This window comes from Geotrypetes seraphini, chromosome 8 (assembly GCF_902459505.1).
Source record: "Geotrypetes seraphini chromosome 8, aGeoSer1.1, whole genome shotgun sequence".
NCBI lineage: Eukaryota > Metazoa > Chordata > Amphibia > Gymnophiona > Dermophiidae > Geotrypetes > Geotrypetes seraphini.
In genome coordinates, this window is record NC_047091.1 from 162707733 (window position 1) to 162731129 (window position 23397).

A 23397-nucleotide genomic window follows, 5' to 3' on the forward strand; every position below is an offset into this window, starting at 1 on the left:
TCCCCCTTTACCTAGGATGCGGTTACAGTAGCTAATGTAGCTGGATTTAAGAAAGGTTTGAACATGTTCTTGGAGGAAAAGTCAATAGTCTGCTATTTAGATAGACATGGGGGAAGCCACTGCTTGTCCTGTGATTGGTTGCATGGAATGTTGCTACTACTTGGGTTTCTGCCAGGTACTTGTGACCTGGCTTGACCACTATGGAAACAGGAAACTGAGCTAGCTGGACCATTGGTCTGATCCAGTGTGGCCGTTCTTATGTATCCTGTGTCAGCTAAATTCCAATTACCCAGATATTGCAAAATTTGGGAACATTAATTTTATTTATAGAAGGGTAAATCAAAAATTAAAGGCAAAATATATTTAATGGCTTTAATAGAAGTAACTGTGAGCAATTGAACATATCACATTTCCACTTAGCCTCCATGCAAGATGATGCATTTGTTGCAACGTTCAACCATTCCTACAGAGAATAAATTTTTTGGTTGCTCCCGAAGCCAGGTGAGTATCGCTTCCTTTACTTTTCTTTGTCTTTTGCTCTATGGGTCATAATGATGCACTCATGTCTCATTGCCAGTGACAATTGTTTCCAGAATACTCAGATCTTCTTCATACCGTCTCAGGAATTGGGTCGCAACCTCCATACGCTGTTGCTTGTGCAGATCAGTAAGCTGTTTGGGAACCTTTCGTGTGCAGACTTTCCTATATCCCAAGTTATCGTGCATTATGGCAAATGCAGATCCAAATTTGCAGCCAATTGAGACACCATTCTCTGTCGGTTCCTAAACAAATCATCTTTTTTTTTTATTCTTTTTTTTTTTAGTTCATTAGTTTTTATTGAGTATTTTTAGAAAATACAGGAAGCAGTTCAAATACATGAAATCAAAATAAAGCTTTCTGTATAAAGAACATACAAATCTATATTTAACTATAGAGGAACATAACAGTAAGAAAGGTTCCTACTATTAGAACTGCATGTGAAGAATATATAAGAAAAAAGTGAGGGAGAACAACAGAAGAAAAAAAAAAAAAAGGAGAGAAAGATGAAAGGAAAATAAAAGAAAAGGAAGACAGGAGTGTCTACGAAGCAGAACGTACATAGGTATCTAGGAATGACCAAAGTGATTTGTTAAGCTTCAAGTTCATGAGGGTTCTGGATGTAATTTTTTTCTCATATGCATATGATTCAAATCTATGGTACATACACAGAGAGTTCCACCAAAAAGTATAGTCTAATAACGAAGATGATTTCCAGTTTTTCAGAATGTGCATGAGAGCAGTCACAAACATGGTATCAATGAGTTTAGGAGGACAATTTGATTGTGCAAAGCAGGGATGTTGAGAGCGAAGGATTACAATGTCCATAGAGATCTCTTCCGAGCAGTTAGTAATAGATTGTATGGTGCTCCAAATGCGAGTCCAAAAGGATCGGACCTGTGTACAGTGAAAAAGCATGTGGTCGAGAGTTCCCACATCTTTTAAACAGTTCCAGCAAACAGAGTCTTGTTTTAAATTGGCTTTCCACATGTGAAATGGAGTCCATACTGCATGCCACATAATAAAGAACATTGATTGTGAGACTCTAAGATAAAAGTGGGCGATTTGTTGAAGACCAGAAAAGTTCCCAATCGATGTCAGAAAGCGGAGTAGTGAGTATAGTTTCCCAGTGTTTCATAGATTGGGGTGAAAAAGTGAAGGAATGATCTCTTAAAATACTATAGAAAAGAGATATTGCCTTGCCTTTAAGTAGAGACAGTACAGACCAATGACGAATAGTATGAGCGGAAGTCATGAAATCAAAACGTATATGCATAGAAGACAGTATTTCAGTGAGTGAGAGCCATTGTGAATAAACAGAAGGAGGCAGCGAATATGTAGAGCAAATTACATCAAAAGGAACAGACAAAGTTGGAGTAGACAATTGATGGGCAAACCATAGACACGCCCGCTGCCATCGTTTCCATGAGAGGGATTTGCCATGGTTTTGGATTTTAGAATTATTCCAAAGGGACATGAGTGGACTATCATAAACTGAGATCTCAGCCAATTTATCTAGAAGATGAAGAGCATGTTGCGTTGAGCTCAACAAAGAGTACCTTCTCAAGTGTCTGGGTATTGACACTGTTAGTAGGCAGGAGGTGTGTAAAGGCATGCATAAAAAGCACTCCATTTCAAACCAGGCAGGAGGATCTTGGAAGGAGGAGTCAGTGAGCCAGTAAGCACCATATTTAGCTAGTGAAGCAATATAATAATGATAAAAATCCGGAAAGTTAAGACCACCGTTAATCTTAGAGGCTTTCAGCTTGGCGAGAGCAATTCGAGGTTTTTTCTTGTTCCAAATGAATTCAGATAGCTTCCTATTTAGCCATTGAAAAAATGACTTCCGACATAGAAGAGGAAGCATAGAGAGAATGTAATTGATTTGAGGGGCCAAAGTCATTTTGATGGCTGTTATTCTACCCCACCAGGATAAAAAAAGTGGAGACCATCGAGATGTAGTATTTAGAACTATATTTTTGACTTTGGATATATTAAGATCTTGAGCATGAACCGGATCTTTATATATTAAGATCCCCAAGTATTTTACAGCTTCATGCGACCATGAGAAGGGAAAGTGAGCTAGATCTGAGGGAAGAGTATTATCGTTCAGAGGGAAGATCTCTGATTTCTCCCAATTAACAGAATAACCAGAGAGGAGGGAATATTGAGTGACAATATGAATAAGGTGAGGAAGAGAGACTAGAGGGTTCCTAAGAAAGAATAAAACATCATCAGCATAAGCTGCTAATTTGAAGTCTCTATTAGAGGAGGGTATGCCTTTGATTAAGGGGCATTGTCGGATAGCTGAAAGGAAGGGCTCCAACACTAAATTAAATAGCAATGGTGAGAGAGGACAGCCCTGTCGTGTACCTCTGTGAAGGGAAAATTTATTGGATAAAGAGTTATTAATCAGAATACGAGCTGTGGGTTGGCGATATAGCGTTTCTATCCAATCCGTGAAAAATGAGCCAAAATTATACCACTTCAGGACACGGAAAAGAAAAGACCTAAACAAATCATCCACCCTGTCAATGTGCTCTTGTGTGTGCAATGTTGATGGGTGACCAGAATGACCGTCGGTTCTATCTGTTCTTCCCGCTTTAAACCTTTTTACCCGCTCATAAACCTTTCGTTGATTCATAGTGCTATGTCCATACTGAATCAATATCCGTTGATGAATTTCCACAGTTTTCACTACTACATGCTATTCCTTGATGGTACAATCTTGCAATGGAGCGTCCATGTTTCTGACATCGTGGCTGCCATAATAACATAACGTAATAGCAAATTTCTAGACCGCATAACCTTTAGTTCAATGCACAGAAATTTAGCTAGCCAAAAATCTGGAGAAAAGAAAAGTCTTCAAAAGTTTTCTGTAATGTTTATAAGATATAGATTGTAGGAATACCCCACAGGAAACACACACACACACACACACACACAGTCTTAGAGTCGAGAAGGAGGCGCTCCAAATGAATGGTCTCTCCCCCTTTTATTGAGAATCATAGCTCCATTAATTACTTAGTTAATGCTCTACAAGGTTATAATTTCATAATGCATTTACAGTGAGGATTAGACCAAGGTAACTTATTGTTTACATATTTCATGTGTTTCTCAAAGCTACTATCTCACGTGACATATGAATACATAATAACAGTTACAATAAAGTGATTCCCAATGTGTACTTTTCTGATATGTTTCAAATCTTACTATAACATGTGACAGTCCAAAGGTTATAATGCATGCTTCTTAAGCTCTCTTGATTAGCCTTAAGTCAAGGCCTGCTCAGAAAAAGTCTGATTGTTGCCCATATAAGGGATGCTTAAACAAGATAAGAGATAAGGTAAGGGTAAACCTGTGTAAGGTTAATATGTAGCAAGAGTCTTGTGACCAAAGGGAAGGGGGGAATACCTCAGCATTCTGTCACAAGTTGCAAACCTTGTCCTTGCTTAGAATGTATACATAGCAGGAGGGAGAGGGAATTAGAAACAGGGCCTCAGATCCAAACACATGCCTAGATCTGTACACCGACCTGGCTTGGTTCAGAATCACCTGTGTGCTGGCCTTGCCTGTGTTCTGATGCCCTGGATCAGAACTTATTAGACCTCCATCCCTACAATAGATCTAATCAATAATGGACAGAAATCTTTGTCATAAGAAGCAGCTTGATAGGAAAGACAATGCCCATGATGTTTCTTACTTTTACAGCCCTTTGCTGAAGGAAACGTAAATAGGTCATGAGATTTTCTACTCCTCTCATGTGTCACAATACCAAATCTATGAACAAGATATGATGGGGCAACACCAAAAGCAACTTTATAATATAAACATCCCAACTTGAAAATCACTCGGGCCTCCACTGGGAGCCAATGCAACTCACGATAATAAGGAGTGACATGATCGTACTTCTTCAGGCCATAAATCAGGGTGTCCAACCTTTTGGCTTCCCTGGGCCGCATTGGCCAAAAATTATTTTTCTGGGGCTGTGCAAACGCTGCAGCAAGACAGAGGAGGGAGCTGGCAAAATGGTAAACACCCGGGGGCAGCAGAGGAAAATACTGCATCGTCCTCGACCGGGGCCGCACAAAATACTTCACAGGGCTGCATGCGGCCCTTGAGCCGCAGGTTGGACACCCCTGCCATAAATCATTCTTACAGCTGTATTTTGAACCAAGGTCAGTCTAGACAAATTTTTCTTAGTACTTGTCAAATATATAATATTACAGTAATCTAAAATACTCAAAAGTAATATCTGAACTAAGAGTGTAAAGGCGGTAGCATCAAAGTAGGATCTGAAGGTACGGAGTTGCCATAAGGCAGTGTTTTTCAACCTTTTTTGGGCAAAGGCACACTTGTTTCATGAAAAAAATTACGAGGCACACCACCATTAGAAAATGTTAAAAAATTTAACTCTCTGCCTATATTGACTATATATAAAGTAATTCTCTTGAATAGGAATCAAATAAACACAAAGAAAGTATTTTATAATTACTTTATTATGAAATAAAAATTATAAAAATTATAAAATACTTTATTCAGTGCGAAACCTGGGCCTGTTTGGCTGAACACAAAGCTGATATTCTGGCTGGAATCGAAGAAAGACACACACGTAGCTCTTCGTCAACAGCTCTCAGTCTCTCTCTGTATTTGGTTTTTATAGCATACAAAAATAGACAAATATACCCTCCATCCTTTTTATTAAACCACAATAGCAGTTTTTAGCGCAGGGAGCTGCGCTGAATGTCCAGCGCTGCTCTTGACGCTCATAGGCTCCCTGCGCTAAAAACCACTATTGCGGTTTAGTAAAAGGTGACCATATTGTAAAATATAGACAGCAGATATAAATTCAGAACTGTGCATAGTAAGTGAAGGGAAGTTTTCATCTCTGGGAATTTACCCAGTTAACTATTAAGTTATTTGGGCAAATTCCTTTGAAAACTGTGGTAATACTGCCTCCACTTTGCTAAATTTAAAATAAAATCATTTTTCCTACCTTGTCTGATGATTTCTGGTTGCACTTTCTTCTTCTGACTGTGCATCCAATCTTTCTTCCCTTCTATCAGCCTGTATGCTTTCTCTCCTCCACACCTCATTCCCTCCCCCAACTTTTTCTTCCTCTCTCCCTGACCTTTCTTTCTTTTTCTCTTCTTTCCTTCTGTTTCCCTGCCTGCCCCCTTTCTTTCTTTCTCCCTGCCGTTCCCCAAGCCACTGCCACTGCCGCTGCCATCGGGGAACAGGACCCACCAATGGATAACAGGCCCCAAAGCCGACGCCGACGCATGCTCTCCCTGACGTCAATTCTACAATCGGAGAGGAAGTTCCGCCCAGCCAGGCAGCGATTGGCTGGCCCGAACTTCCTCTCCGACTGCAGAATTGACGTCGGGGAGAAGAAGACTTATCGGCTCGATAGATTTTAGATCGCCAAGACAAAGTGAGTCCTGGGTGATCGACTCACTTTGCCTTGGCGAGCTACTGGCGCCCCTGCCTCGGGCCCCCTGTCAGCTCCGGGCCCGGCGGCCCTGCGGCACACCAGGCAACATCTCACGGCACACTAGTGTGCCGCGGAACAGCGGTTGAAAAACACTGCCATAAGGTATAATAAGTCTTCTGAACCACTGCATCTATCTGATTTTTCATAGTTAAACACTGATCGAAAACAACTCCCAAAATTTTAATTGTGGGGCTTATTGTAAATGATACTGAATTGATCTTAATTGTTGGTTCAAGGGTAATCTTTTGTGAAGACATAAAAAAGAATTTAATTTTTTCCTGATGAATTGCTCACACGACTAAAGGCCGAGAGCTGCATTGTTTGTGAATGAACTATCCAACAGGCAACGTATGAGTGCATATGTTGCATTTCGCTAACTCTACTCTGAATATCATGCAATTTAACAATTGCCTTTAACTTTTGATTCACCCTCATACTTGCACAAAACACTCCTAAACTTTTGGAAAGTTACCTCTAGGAAAATGTGCTGTTCTAATAGACCAGAAAGAGGATATTACACTTCTCCCTCCTGTGCATCACATTATCTCTGTATTTTCCAATAGCATAATCTTTTGTTAACCGCATTGAACTAAAGGTTATGCGGTCTAAAAATTTGCTATTACGTTCTGTTATTATGGCAGCCACGAGGTCAGAAACATGGACGCTCCATTGCAAGATTGTATTTGCGGTTTCAGCAATCACGGTTTTGATTATTCACAGTTTATAGCTTGCTGGCTCCTCCCTCCCAAATGACATCAACTTGCACATAGAAAATCGCTGATTCCCAGCCCTTTCTTCACCTTCGGGAACAGGCCAGGCCTCCCACCATGTTATTCGCGGTTTCACCATATTCACGATGGTTTTTTAATAGAAAACAGTGAATAATATATGAAAAAGTTATTCGCAGCTTTTCTGTTTTCGCGGGTCTGTTAATCCCCTATCACAGCGAATACGGAGGGAGAATTGTACTAATTTTAACTAGGAGCTTCCAACTCTGATCCTCAAGAAGCTGCAGACAATGTAGTCTATAAAGTGTTTAAGGTAGACCTTGGAAAGCCACTGCTTATCCCTGGGGCCTGTAGATTTTGGAGGATTCAAGGTAAGATGGCTCGCACATATCGGACAGTATTCATTATACCTGTATCAAGCAGCAAACGGTTGTCAGATTGCAATGCTATAGATCAGTGTATCACAAACTGTGTGCTGCCTGAGATTTCAGGTGTGCCATGGTACACAGGGGAAGAGGAGTGGTGTCAGTGCCGGCTGACTGTCTACAGGACGTGCCTCTTGTCTACAGGATGTGCCTTTCGTCTACAGGACATTCATCCCGACGTACCTCTTGTCTACAGGATGTGCCTCACAACACCGGCACCTCTTCTCTCTGTCGGTCCTGCTCTTCAGCGCAGGCCCTTCTCTCGGTGCAAGGCCCGTTTGAAGGGCCTTTGCGCATGTGCTAACCATCACGCCGATGCCAGCGCACTTCTGGGTGTCTCGAGCAGGGGACACTAGGTGTACTGTGCCCTGGCTCGAAAAGGTTTGCGAAACACTGCTCTAGAAGATCTATACAACACCAGTGTTTGAGGCATGTGTAGATGAGGACAGAGCTTAGGCACTGGTGGAATGAGGCATTATGACATCACAATCTCAGCTCTAGAATGTTGCTACTTATGATTTTAAATTGTTTGAGGCTTGTGCAGATGAGGACAGAGGTTATAGGCATTGGTGGAATGAGGCATTGTGACATCACAATCTGAGCTCTAGAATGTTGCTACTTATGATTTTAAAGTGTTTGAGGCTTGTGCAGATGAGGACGGAGCTTAGGCATTGGTGGAATGAGGCATTATGACATCACAATATGTGCTCTAGAATGTTGCTATGATTTGAAAGTATTTGAGGCTTGTGCAGATGAGGACAAAGCTTGTAGGAATGGGACAGGGGCAGGAAAATAACTCACTGGGATAGGATGGAAAATGAGTTCCCGTGGGGACGGGGAAAAATATATCCCCATGCCATTCTGTAGTTGGCAGAAAGTGCACTTATTCTCCCCCCCCCCACCTCAGTCCTGTTGCATTCTTGAATCTCTCAGTTGGACTATAGGCCAGTGGGATAGGAGTGAAGTTACAATCTCCCTTGCTCTTCAGAAGCTGGAGGAGCATGAGGGTACTGGCTTTGGCATACCATACATTGACTTGTTGTGCAAAGGGCTACTGGGGTAGCCTAGCAGGGAAGAATGACAGTCCATCCAGCCCTCACAATCTGTGGCTAGGGAAAGCATCACTCCCCCTCTTCAGAGTCTGGCTGTATAGGTACCTAGTTATAATCTGGCCTCTGTGCACTTGGCACAGTAGAGTCATTTACAATTCAAAAATTTCAGCATTTAGAATCGGATGTGTTGGATAACATCTCAGGGCTTGACATTCACAGTGAGTCACCACTTTGACAGCAGACTGAACACACAGCTTACTTGTCTGGATATTTTCAGCCCTGTCTGGGTGCCAGCATTCAATATCCAGGTTTGCAGAGATGGCTAACACGGAGCCGATTAATCCCTTCCTTTTATATCGCCGGTTACGGCGGTATTAGCTCTGATGGTTATAGGAATTCTATAAGTGTCAGAGTTAATATTGCCATGGCCAGTGATATAAAAACTTAACGTGGCTTCATAAAGGGGGGGGGGGGGCAGGTGGTGGCATGGAGGGAATAAGTGCAATATGCAGCATTTAACCAGCTATAAATTTATGTGGTCATATTTATATGTAGTTAACCTGATTAGTTAAGTTCTGAATATCAGCACTTAACCAGCTGAGTATTGACTCTGTCCCCAGATGCCCCCCAAATATCTGTTTTTGAGTTTGGTGATAACCCGTTAAGTGCTGTTGAAAATAACCGGTTAGCCCTAAATATGCTATTTAACCGGCCAGGGACGATTTCTGGCCGGTTAAATTACGTTGAATATTGACCACTCTATAGAAACATAGAAACATAGAAATAGACGGCAGATAAGGGCCCACGGCCCATCTAGTCTGCCCACCTTAATGTCCCTCCCCTACCTTTGCCCTGTGAATAGATCCCATGTGCCGATCCCATTTGGCCTTAAAATCAGGCACGCTGCTGGCCTCAATCACCTGTAGTGGAAGACTATTCCAGCGATCAACCACTCTTTCAGTGAAAAAGAATTTCCTGGTGTCACCTCGTAGTTTCCCGCCCCTGATTTTCAACGGATGCCCTCTTGTTGCCGTGGGTCCCTTGAAAAAGAAGATATCTTCCTCCGCGTCGATGCGGCCCGTAAGATACTTGAACGTCTCGATCATGTCCCCCCTCTCTCTGCGCTCCTCGAGCGAGTATAGCTGTAATTTGTCAAGCCGTTTTTCGTATGGTAGATCCTTGAGTCCCGAGACCATCCGGGTGGCCATTCTTTGCACCGACTCCAGTCTCAGCACATCCTTGCGATAATGCAGCCTCCAGAATTGCACACAGTATTCCAGGTGGGGCCTCACCATGGATCTATACAATGGCATAATGACTTCCGCCTTACGACTGACGAAACCCCTTCGTATGCAGCCCATGATTTGTCTATCAACAAATTCATCAGGCTTATCAAAATATGTTTGCATACCTTTCCATCCGTTTTCCCTCGCTTGCCCGGCATGTCAAATTGATCGCTATCCATTCAACTTTGCTTATTATCCCTCTTATCCACAACTGTTCCTCCAGATTGACGGTTGTTCAGTACCATGGTCAGCTCCAGGGATCGACAGGCACATCAAAACAACTAGTGCTTTTCATATTTTTATTAATGACATTGCTTTGCATGATTCACCCTGAATTAGTCGGTGAAACATGGTTAATATGCCTAGCTAATCTGATGGCAGTAAAGTGCTGCAGGTTTACTGCTGAGTGTTTAGTTCTTAAGAAAAGCAATGACACTTATTCAGAATTCATACAGAGGAATGGCTTACATACTTGCTAATCATTTGTATTCCATTCCACAATTAATGCTGCTGAAAATCTCAGGTGATGCAACCCTAGATAAATGCTCCTATTTTAAAAATATTTCAATGAAAAGTTTTTTTGTTCCTTCATGTAGTACCTTCAGAAAAATTAAATAGACAGCAAGGAACTCTAAGATCCATGCAGTCTGTATTTTGTGTTCCAAAAATGTGTGATCTAAGAAACAAAGAATTCAGAGGACAATTCTAAAATAAAAAAAATAAAAAATCACCAACGTACTTGTGAACTCTTGTGACCTCACAATGCAAGTGTTAAGAGCCTTAGAGAGCCATAATTGAAAGAAACGTCCAAGTCGGCAACCTCAAAAGGTCCATTCTTGAAAAGTACGTCCAAAAGATTTTGGGGGGAAATCTTCCACTTCTACGTCCAGCCGTGTGATCGTCCAGGCCACTAGTACATTTATCTTTATACCACATTCTCATCCAAAAAATTGTCCAAGTCCCAAACATCTAGAAGAAGACCTTTTGGATGTGGGAGAGGCCTGAGCAAAGTGATGGACTGGCCACCCAGACATGGCAACACAGCAATAGGGCACTGCTGTGAACTTCACAATAAGGATGCCACATAAACATCTCATCAGAACCCCTCTGCAGGTCATGGTGAGTCTCCCCCAACACCCACTATACCCACCTGTCTGCAACCCCAATAGCCCTTATGGTTGCAGGTGGCACCTATATGGCAGTACAGTAGGGTTTGGGAGGGTTTTGGTGGGTGAACATTTTTTTGCCATAAATGTAGTGATTAGAGTGGCTTATGGGTCTTGGTTCTCCTCTCCATGGTTTACTAGCCCACCCCCCCCCAGACTACGTAAGCCACCTCTGTACAGTTCTATTAGGCTTTCCTATACCAAGTGCTGATGCCAAGCCATTGTGACATCACTGATGAAGCTGGCTCTTAGGCATTGGTGGGATGAGGCATTATGCCATCACAATCACAGCTCTGGAATGTTGCTACTCTTTGGGTTTCTGCCAGGTACTTGGGACTTGGGTGGGCCACTGTTGGAAACAGGATGCTGTGCTTAGTGGACCTTCGGTCTGTCCCAGTATGGCAAATCTTATGTTCTTATGTAAAACACATTCTTCACCCGGCATAGGCTGCACGCTGAGCATTTGAACATTATTACTTAGAGATATGCAAGGTTATGCATGGCAGACACAGTAACCAGTTACTTGTCAAAAGCAAGACAGGGAAACTGTATGGCATTCCTATGAGTGTTTTGGTGTCAGGTCAAAAGCGCGCCGGGACAAAGGCGCGAACAGACAATTGAGCGCAGCGTGGAGGTGTGCCGCGCGCCGAAGAAAATTACTGTTTTTAGGGCTCCGACAGGGGGTGTGTGTGTGTGGGGAATCCCCCCCCACTTTACTTAATACAGATTGCGCCGCATTGTGGGGGCGTTGTGGGGGGCTTGGGGGGTTGTAACCCCCCAAATTTTACAGAAAACTTCACTTTTTCCCTGTTTTTAGGGAAAAAGTGAAGTTTACAGTAAAATGTGGGGGGTTACAACCCCCCAAACCCCCCACAACGCCGACGCGATTTGTATTAAGTAAACTAGGGGATGCTCCCCAACAAAACCCCCCGTCGGAGCCCCTAAAAACAGTAATTTTCTTGGGCGCGCGCCGACAACTGAGCGCAAGACGGAGGCGCGCGCCGAAGAAAATTACTGTTTTTAGGGCTCCGACAGGGGGTGTGTGTGTGTGGGGAACCCCCCCCACTTTACTTAATACAGATTGCGCCGCATTGTGGGAGCGTTGTGGGGGGCTTGGGGGGTTGTAACCCCCCAAATTTTACTGAAAACTTCACTTTTTTCCCTGTTTTTAGGGAAAAAGTAAAGTTTACAGTAAAATGTGGGGGGTTACAACCCCCCAAAACCCCCCACAACGCCGACGCGATTTGTATTAAGTAAACTAGGGGGTGCTCCCCAACAAAACCCCCCGTCGGAGCCCCTAAAAACAGTAATTTTCTTCGGCGCGCGCCTCCGTCTTGCGCTCAGTTGTCGGCGCGCGCCTTTGTCTTCCGCGTTGTTGTCTATGAACCGAGTGTTTTTACTCACAAAACATGTGCCATTTAGAACTACAAGGTGTAATCGTTGTAACAGGTGAATATTTGCTGTTGAGGTGGATGAGCTGTGTACAGAGCAAAGATCATGACAGGGATGGTAAATATTGAAAAAAAATGGGAGACAATTATCAAACTCTGGTGTGTGAGTCTTCTACATTAAGGTATCAAAGAAAATACACCAGTATATAATTCACAACTTGTAATAGAGATACTTCGTCTGTGCTCAGATCTGTTTTAAGTGAGACTGTTGAGTGAGCAAAAAGCCCGCTTTTAAATGGCTCCTTTCTCAATCATTACACAATTTTCAAACGTAATTAATACGAGCTCATTTAATTATAGCACTCACATTTTTTAGCATATGTTTGGAATGAACATTCAGTGCGCCTTCATACAAACTCGGGGATAGTAACATAGTAAATGATGGCAGATAAAGACCTGAGTGGTCCATCCATTATGCTCCATAAATTAATATAGTTGAAATGGTCTTTTTTCTTAGATATTTCTGGGCCAGAAACCCAGAGCCCTGCCCAGCAGTGTGCTTAGGTTCCATCTACTAGAGTCTCCATCAAGGCTCACTCCAGTCCATCTTAACCATCCCAGCCATCAAAACCCTCTCCAGCCTGTCCTCAACTGAATGTCCATATAAGGGACACAGGCTGTGCAAGCCTGGCCAGTGTTCCTTCAATGTATACCTATTATTTTCTGATTAGAGATCCTCTGTGATCATTCCACGCTTGTTTGAACTCTGTCACCGTTTTCTTCACCCTCGGGGAACGCATTCCACGCATCAACCACCCTCTCCGTAAAGAAGAATTTCCTAACATTGCTCTTGAATCTACCACCCCTCAACCTCAAATTATGCCCTCTGGTTTTACCATTTTCCTTTCTCTGGAATAGATTTTGTTCTACACTAATACCTTTGAAGTATTTGAACATCGGAATCATATCTCCCCTGTCCCTCCTTTCCTCTACGGTATGCATATTCAGGGCTTTATGGTAAATTGTAATTCAGGCAAAGTAGTAGAGAGGTGTATATTGGGAAAGAGCGGTAGATAAAATAGGAGGCAGACGATGAGACTAACAAAAGGGAAGGAAACCAAAGATAGTAGCAAAAAAGGATAGAGGGGAAGGGATTCAGTTGTCAAGCAGATTAACATGGCAACCACAAATGCTGAAGTGGTGCTTGATTAGAGAGATGAGGGGAAAAGTCCAAAGGGGATTTAAGACCACATCTGACCCTCTCCTCCACTTTTCCCAGGCATTCCAATTTTTCCCACCCTTCCCTTCCTCCCTGGAAAAAGCCATTGAGGAGTGGAAGAACAGGCGGACTCCTTGTTGCAGCGAGAGTGTTGTCCTAGGAAGAGCCACAGCATAGAATATTTGGTGGATGGAAAGGAATGGGGACTAAAAGAAGTCAAATTTTCCTACCTCCCCCCCCCCCCCCACTGTACTTTGAAAGCAAATGTGCGGGAGGTGATGATGCGGGAATCGATGTTGCCTTTGGCTGGGGGGGTCACATGAATCAGCATCCAAGTCTATCACTAGAGAATGACACGGTGACAAAATTCATCACCGTCCCCGTCCCCGGAAATAATCCCATATCATTTTCTAGTGTCTATTTCAACCTCAGTCCTTCTAAACCAGCATTCTTCAAAGCAAAGCTTGCGGGTCAGTGGTTGTGGCCATTCATACTCTGATTCTTATGTGAGCCAAGGATAATGAAGCCATTGTGACATCACTGATGTGATTGGCTCTTAGGCACTGGTGAAATGAGGCATTATGACATCACAATATCTGCTCTGGAATGTTGCTGCTCAATCTCAGCATTCTTCAAAGCAAAGCTTGCGGGTCAGTGGTTGTGGCCAATTATACTCTGATTCTTCCTTCTCTCTTTAAAGAATGACATGACGGTTATCTGCGGGGACGGGAACGGTGATGAATTTTGTCACCGTGTCATTCTCTATCTATCACCAAGATGCCCTTTGATGGGATGGGGCAGTAACTCGGTCACGTTTCAAGTTTATTTGGGTCTTGATATACCGCTTTTATAGGCAAAGCAGTTTCCAATTTATACAAAGTATTAAAAAGTTTTAAAAGTATAAAATAGAGGGAACAAATTCACAGTTACGATACGGACATACCATGATACACACGGGCAAATGGGGAGGATACATTGCTTAAAATAAAAGAAAGGGGAGGCAAAAACCAAAAGGAGTAAAGGGGATCTTTAATGTAAGGCCTGATGTCTGAGCGTTTTGAGTTAGGAAGACTTAGGGGTCCTTTTATCAAGATGTGGTAGGGGTTTAACGCACGTAATACCGCACGTTAAACCTCCTGCCGCGCTAGCCGCTAACGCCTACATTGAGCAGACGTTAGTTTTTTTAGCCGGCCGCGGGGATTAGCGCATGATGAAATGTCCGACGCGCTAACCCCGCTAGCGTGGCTTGATAAAAGGACCCCTAAGTATAAATCAGTAGACTTGCACGCAGTGATGTTTGATGGAGGAGCAAGGCTTTAGTAATGCTGCCAACGGGATCTGAATTTAAGCGCCGGGAGTACACTATGACCATACAAAACACCGCCCTCAGATTGATCTACTCACTCAAAAAATATGATCACATAACAACTGCCTTCTTAGACTCTCACTGGCTACCCATACAATCACGAATCCAATTCAAATTCCACTGCCTGATATTCAAAGCATTACACGGCTCTTCCCCCTCCTATCTAAACAACCGCTTAAACCAAATCTCCACCTCAAGACACAGAAGAACCTCGAACCCTTTCGCCTTCCCCCCACTCAAAGGCACACAACGCAAGAAAATGTTTGACAACCTTCTGGCAACACAAGCAGCAAAAATCAACCATTCCATCTCCAATCTTATGACAATATCAGACAACTTCAAAACATTCAGAAAAGAAATCAAAACCCTGCTTTTCAAAAAATTCATCCAAATATCTTAACACCTCCTCTTTTACCTCCAGAAGATTCACCTACCTTCAGATAAACTTCCCCCAAATTACCCACCTTAACACCTTCCAATTAAACAAATACCATAAATAGATTGTAACCTACCCTCTCTAACTGCATTCCATATGTATTTTTCATACAGTTCTTCACTGTCAGTTTAATTTCCATCCTATAAGTTCACATAGAATTTTTCTTTTTTCAACCATCTTTATTTTCTCTTCTTTATTAATTTCCAGGTACTTTAGTTAGATTGTGAGCCTTCGGGACAGTAAGGGAATTTTTTAAGTACCTTCTTACTTCTCATTTATAATCTTAATGTATATTTTCTTCAAACCGCTTAGAACCTAACGGATGTAGCGGTATATAAGAAATAAATTACATTACATTACATTACTATGCTATATCAAAGGCTCCAATGTCCTCTATGGCGAGTGTGAAATTGTGGAATGCGCCACCAGGATACTTACGACTTTGTACCGATTGTGCGAATTTTTACGAAGATGTTGAAAATGCATTTATTTGTTAGCGCTTTTATGTGATATCGAGGGGTAAATAGCTGTAATATGTTATTGGCAGATGATTAATAATAATAATAATTTTATTTCTTAATAATAATTTTATTTCTTGTATACTGCTATACCGTGAGGTTCAAAGCGGTTTACAGTAGATACAGAAGAGATGCAATTAAGTAAGATAATTAAAATGAAGAAAAAGTACTTAGAGTTCCCTGACTGTCCCAAAGGCTCACAATCTTGCTAAAGTACTTGAGAAAAATAAATTAATTAGGCTAGAAACATAGAATAGAAGAAGGCAGGAAAACAGTACATAGGAAAATTAATTTAGAATACATTATATAGGAGGGTTTTTTTTCCGGATACGATATATGGGAAGGATTTAACATAATAAACATAATAAATTATGTATCATTAAAAAATTAAATCTAGTAACATTACAAAGATTCCAAACTGAATTCCATACATTGATTGAGTAAATGGTTTAGTAAAAGATTTTAGAAATTGAAATTGGTTACATTAATTAAGAAAAATGCTACCAAACAGATTTAATAGGACATCAGGCTGCCCAGTGGTATAAATTGATTTCTGGATTTTTAAATAAAAAACCAAAAAATAGTCTTAGAGACATTTGGAGTATCGAGTTAAAACAGCATATTTCTGTTTCTCGTTGGCCACGAATTTGGACTTGGAGATTAAGATGTACAATGTCAGCATCTATGAGACAAACATGGTTGTTTTTATTACATAGAAGTTTTTGGACCCCAGTTCGGTTGAACAAAGTAGATAGTTCTAAATCTAATAGATGCTGGCATTGTCATATTGATATAGGGACTTTGGATCATCTTTTGTTTTTTTGTCCATTGATACTTGGCTTTTGGAAGGCTGCGAGGGGATATGATAGAGACTTTTAAAATACTAAAAGGTTTCGACAAAATGGAGCAAGAATCTTCGTTATTCACATTGTCAACAGTGACTCGAACAAGAGGTCATGGACTAAAACTTAGGGGAGGCAGACTCAGGACTAATATCCGGAAGTTCTGCTTCACACAGTGAGTGGTGGACGCCTGGAATGCTCTCCCAGAGGAGGTTGTGACAGAGACCACTATTCTGGGATTCAAGGGCAAGTTGGATGCATATCTTCATGAAAATCACATTGAGGGACACGGGTGAACAAGGTGTCCAGTAGAGAACACCTAGCTTGGCCTCCGCGTGTGCGGGTCGCCGGACTAGATGGACCTAGGGTCTGATCCGGTGAAGGCATTTCTTACGTTCTTATGTTCTTATGATTTGGGGGCAAATTAACAATATTCTTCAATCCTCTATTCCTTTGACATATGAAGCAATAATTTCTGGAACGATTCTTCATGTTAAACCCACTTTGGATAAAAATAATAGTCGCCTTTTCATGATTTTATCAGGAATAGGGGTTCAAATGATCACATCTAATTGGAAACATCATGATAGGATTAATTTTAGTTTTTGGTGGGCAACTGTATGTGCAACATATAAATATGAAAAGATTATGGCAGAACGTCTAGGGTTTGTTAAATCCTTTAAGGGGATTTGGGGTCCATTAACTAATTTTGTCACATTGTAATTAAAGTGATCCCTTTTTCTTTATGTTAGATTCCTATGCACATCCAGGGTTGGGGGGGTGGGGGGTGCAATATTTATTTGGAGAAATAAATTTCATAATATTTTATAATATTGATAGTATAATATACATTATTACTGTTATAGGTTAAGAAGGGATTAATAATTCTTTATTGTAATAATTCTGATGTTAATAATGTATTTTCATATAGTTTTTCTGATTTTTCAAATGTATACATTTTAAAGTTCAAAATATCAATAAAGAAAGTTAAAAAAAAGAAAAAGAAAAATGAACCAGGTAGTAGACTAAACTTGGGAACATAAAGAGGAGATAGAAGGAGAAGAGTTTAGGTAAATTGAATATGCTTAGTGAATAAATTAAGAAGCAGTAAAGAATGAAGAATATTTTTGCTATATGTATTGTTATATTTTATTGTTATATTTTATTGTTTCCTGGAAACCGCTTAGTTTTACCCCCTCTTCTACAAAGCCGCGCTAGTGGCTGCCCCGAAGCCCTTTAAATCTCTATGGGTTTCGGGGGCCGTTACTGCGCGGCAGCCACTAGCGTGGCTTTGTAAAACAGGCCCTTAGGCGATATACAAGTTTTTTTTACAATAAATAAATAAAACTAATGACGATTAACACAGCACTATGTTTTCAGAGGCACCCATTTCAGCTTAGCCTTTGTCTAGACACCTACGGTCAGTATTCAGCTTGCAGTGGTCAATGTGTTTTTAAACACCAGCCAGCATGGGCTTTTTAGTTCCTGATATTCAGTGCCAGGCGATACCCAGATATCTGGGCTGAATTTTGGGGCATAATGCAGTTGCTGGCACTTGACCAGGTACCCGTGATATTCAGATGGTTACTTGGATCAAGTTAGGAGAGCCATTTTGCTTTCCTGGATTTGACTACTGCTCCATCCCTAGCAGTATTCAAATCCAAGCTAAAAGTCCACTTTTGTGGAAACTGTTTTCAACTCTTCACTACCACTCGCTGCTGTCAGATACCTAGACCCACTGTATCGTTTCCTCTACCATAATCTCTCCAACCCTGAAATGTCCTGTCTAAATTAGATTGTAAGCTCTTCTGAGCAGGGACTGTCTATTGTATGTTAAAATGTACAGCGCTGTGTACACTTTTCAGCGCTTTAGAAATAATAAATAGTAGTAGTAGTAGTCCTACTTGTGGCTTAGTTACCTAATTACTGGACTGAATATTGCTGCTAACTGGATAACTCTCAGCTCCCCTCCAGACTCCACCCCCGAACTGCCTTGGCACGGTGTCAGGTCAAAAGCGCGCCGGGACCAAGGCGCGCCCAGACAATTGAGCGCAGCACGGAGGTGCGCGCCGCTCATAATTGCTGTTTTTAGGGCTCCGACGGGGGGGGGGGGCGTGGGGGGAACCTCCCCACTTTACTTAATAGACATCGCGCCACATTGTGGGGGCGTTGTGGGGAGTTTGGAGGGTTGTAACCCCCCACATTTTACTGAAAACTTCACTTTTTCCCTGTTTTTAGGGAAAAAGTTAAGTTTACAGTAAAATGTGGAGGGTTACAACCCCCAAACCCCCCATAACGCCGGCGCCATGTCTATAAAGTAAAGTGGGGGGGGTTCCCCAACAAAACCCCCCGTCGGAGCCCCTAAAAACAGTAATTTTGAGCAGCGCGCACCTCCGCGCTGCGCTCAATTGTCCGGGCGCGCCTTTGTCTTTCGCGCCGTTGTCTATGAACCCCTTGGCACAGCCCAGGTGGAGGGTAATTCTCCAAAGGATGCTGTTTGGAACTTTCTTTTATAGATTTGCCAACAGGAATATAAAATCTTGGTAACCACTGAGACCATTCAAAATGGAGTAATTTTTAAAAGCAAAAACTTTTTAACCAGCTATAGCTTGATAAGGCAAGGTAGAATTCTTAACCTTCATTTTCCAAACCATCTGCACCATATCATTATGTTCAAAACCTGAGATTTCCAGTTTATTAAAATTCTAAATTTCTTCGGTAATGCCTAATGCTTGCTGGAGAAAAGCTCTTGCTCCAATTTCCTGTCTAGTCTACGTTCCCCACGGAGGTGATATCTTCAGCAAACTGTTATTGTAATCTGAGGAAACCTGTCATCTTTCAAATAACAAGCAAACCATGTTTATGTTTTCAGACACAGTGGCCTCCAGATTCAGCTATGACGGATACGGTGTTTGGCAGCAGTACTGGCCCTTGGATGTGCCCAAATGATAGACAGATGGCTGTTAGAGCTAAGTAAGTGACCTTTCATGAAAAATAATGCTGCTTTTTGGTCGCGTTTATTGACCTGTTGTGTACACAGTTACTGAAAGTAAGCACAGTTTGCAAAACAAAATTGTAGCCGTGATGTTTTAATTATGCCAAATGTTCATCATACGCTCGAAACCTCCCTACTGTGAGAGCATAGAAATCCTTTGCACAACAAAATCTGGCTTAAATATAAGTTGAATTAGGACTTCTGATAAAAGGGTTTCCTTCAGTATATCTTCCTGCTGAGGACAGAACTCATTATATCTTCCCTATGTCAATCATAGGCCCTGGTATCGTTCCATTAAATGTTAATTTTTAATATGTTTTTTATTTTTAAAAATAGCTTCTTATTTAGTTGCAGACAGAAAACCAAGGTACAAAAGCTGTTCAGAAGTACAGATTTCAGAACATAAATATAGTCTTACTGGGTCAGCCCAGAAGCCCGTTCTCACGGTGGCTAATCCAGGTCACTAGTACCTGACCAAAACCCAAGGAGTAGCAACATTCCATGCTACTGATACAGGACAAGCTGTGGCTTCCCCCTGTCTCTGTCAATAATGGACTATGGACTTTTCCTCCAGGAACTTGTCCAAACCTTTCTTAAAACCAGCTACGCTATCTGCTCTTACCACAATCTCTGGCAACGCGTTCCAGAGCTTAACGATTTTCTGAGTGAAAAAAAATTTCCTCCTATTCCTCCTGTAACTTCAACGAGTGTCCCCCTAGTCTCAGTAAACAACCAGTAACAAAGCAACAAGTACAAACATACACGCACCACGACAATCTGCTCAATATTCAGTGTTATTTAAACAGCTCCGGTTAAATAACCGGCTATCTGCAAAATTTAAAGCGTCCAAAATGAACCGCTTACAACTCCAACAAAATCGAAACAGTGCAAAACAATACAAAGAAAATCAATTATTAAAGGACTGAATAAGAGAAGACCATGCTTGAGTACCTGAATAAATTCATGTAAACCGTTCTGAGTTCTTCTGGGAGAACGGTATAGAAAAATTGAATAAATAAATAAATAAATAATTCTGCATACAAAAAGAGGACAGCCTATTTTTTTTCTTTTTCTTTAAGTTCAAACAATTTTTATTGATGCAGACAACAACAAATACAACATTAAAACTTGTGTAACAATGATGATGCCTCAAATATAATATCAAATATAATAATATGATGAACATATTGATGTGGTCAGTATTACATACAACACCCAAGGTGCTTAGTATAATAATGACTGTTAGCCTCCGAATAAATGGCAATTCTTATAACTATCGTTTTGCCGGGATCTAATATCAGTAGATCATATAGTAACCCGGTATATATTAGAATCAGTTGTTTCAATAAAGTATGAGTATGCCTCAGCCCCACCACTCCACTCTATTTATTTATTTGCCTCATTATTATACCATATAGTATAAGTGTACTTAGCTTGTATGTTTAGTTGTTGTCAGCCAACGCCTGGGGTTAAACTCCCAGGCATTGGCTGACAACAGCTAAACATACAAGCTAAGTACACTTATTATAGTAAAACAAAAATATTTAAAAATATTTATAAGCACTTAAATGAATAGCAATACAATAAATATGATTATGAGCAGCCAATGATGAAGCGCCACATAATTCTCTCCGCAGTCAAGAGATAGCACAGCGGTGGAGTAGTGGGGCTGAGGCATACTCATACTTTATTGAAACAACTGATTCTAATATATACCGGGTTCTGGTTTATTACTATATAGTATAATAATGAGGCATTTGTACTTTTTCACGGTTAATTGCTTCTAATATCCTGTTCGTTTGCTGATTGTTCTGTTTCATTTATATAATGATAATAAAAATACCTTGACTCGAAAAATAAATCAGGCTGCTCAAATAGCTGGTCTAGCTTTGGTTGCTATAAACTCAGGCCCTCTTTTTTTTACTACACCACAGTAGAGGTTTCTACCCTGGCCCGGGGGGTTAAATGCTCTGACCCTGCTCGGACGCTCATAGGATTTCTATGAGCGTTGGAGTATTTAGTGTTCCAGGCCGCGGGGAGGGGAAGGGGTGTTAGTCGGTCGGCACTGAACATCAACAGAGCCAGCTAAGTTTATAGGAGCCAAAAATAAACCATATATTCAATGCCGGTCACTGGAAACAGCCCGGCATTGAATATCTGGACTCAGGGCCGACCGCGGGAGTCCGCCCGGCTAATTTCCACGATCTGAATATTGGCCCTAATATACTTAGCTGGATCCTTAGCTGTGTCTCCTGTGTGATTCCCGATACTTGGCCCAAATTGTTTTCACAGATCTTTATTTTCTCTTGTTTGAAGCTAGTGGCCTATTCAAGTCTCACAATTTCCACCAACTTAGCTTGCAAACTGTGAGCAAGAGAAAGGGGGATGGGATCTGATAAGCTGCCTTTATGTGGTTCCAATCAAAGCAGTTTACATATTATATACAGGTTCTTATTTTGTGCCTGGAGCAATGGAAAGTTAAGTGACTTGCCCAGAGTCACAGGGAGCTGCAGCGAGAATCGACCCTGGTCCTCCTAGTACTCAGGCCACTGCACTAACCACTTTGAAAACTATCCCACGATGCAAGTGCTGAAATGTTTTCAGCCCAACCGAGAAGGGAATGACGTGGAGCCATGAAACTTACAAGTTATGCCACATGTTCACCCCTATGTTCAACACACTTGGCACATCACGTCTGAAGTGTCTGTAACCCTTCCAAAAATACTCTGATGTCTGGTCACTGAAATACTGCGCCACTGCTGCAGTCACCTCCAAATCACTCGAACATTGTTGCCCTTTCAAGCTCTTTTTAAGGTCTGGATACGGAAGTCAGATGGAGCAAGATATAGTGAGTAGGGCAGATGTTCTATGCACTGAAATCCCAACTGCGCCAAAACATCCATCGTTTTGCCAGCCTTGTGAGCAGGTGCATTGTCTTGCGAAAAGAGAATTCCTTTCTGCAGCTTCCCCCTCCTTTTTTCTTTCACTGCCTCCTTTAATTGGCACAGCAAGTTACAGTAGTATTCTGCATTAACTGTTTGGCCCCCTTGGAAGGCAGTCAGCCATTACAACACCTTCCTGATCCCAAAACACTGTGGCCATGACCTTTCCTGCTGACTTTTGAGTCTTGAATTTCCTTGGCCTTGGAGAATCTGTCGTTTTGTCTCAGGATCATAGTGGTGTAACCACGTTTCATCAACAGTAATTAGTTCCAAAAAGATGGCACCAGCTTATTGAAAACGTTGCAAAATCAACTTGGAAGTGTCCACTTGATGTCGTTTTATCGTCAGCATTCAAACATTTGGGCACCCACTTGGCTGACAGCTTCTGCATACCCAGCTGCTCGTGGATTATACACGTTCCCTGGATATCTGTAGTGTCTCAGTAATTGTTGTAGCTGATATTCGCCGATCTACCCAAATCAGGTCATGGACGTGGTCAACAATTTCAGGAGCTGACATCGTTTGAGGCCTCCCAGACCTTGCTGCATCTTCGGAGTCAATCTTCACGCTGAAAGTTTGCACACCACTTCTTCACTGTGAAGTATGATGGGCATTTGTCACTCAGTGTTTGCATCATATATTCATGGATTTTTCTTCTGCAGGAATTGGAACTTCATGACGGCTCAGAGTTCCACACTTGACAATTCCACACTTTTCATTGACATGGTCCAATCAATGATCTTTAACAATGTCAAAACATAACATTCTGACTCTGCAAATTGGCACTTTGCAATATAAAAGAACACTTTTTCAGCTACAGTGGCAAAATAACGCTCAGAATTTAGGAAGTTGGTTGGGCTGAGAACTTTTCAGCACCCCCTTGTATGTAATAAAAGTGAACCAAGTATAGGACAATCAAGCCATTGTGACATCACCGATGAGGTTGGCTCTTATTGGTGGAATAAAGCATTATGACATCACAATCTCAGCTCTTGTAAAA

General features: G+C 41.6%; 1 protein-coding gene across 3 annotated transcripts in view; it reads left to right on the top strand.

Moving 5' to 3' along the window:
* Positions 1–23397, top strand: part of RPH3A (rabphilin 3A) — a 266108-nt gene that overhangs the window by 35384 nt on the left and 207327 nt on the right. For all 3 annotated transcript variants that reach the window (XM_033956966.1, XM_033956968.1, XM_033956967.1), the window contains exon 2: positions 19333–19433. In XM_033956966.1, coding sequence (XP_033812857.1) covers positions 19357–19433 — 77 coding nt within the window. In that variant the 5' untranslated portion in view covers positions 19333–19356. The remainder of the gene's footprint in view (positions 1–19332; positions 19434–23397) is intronic.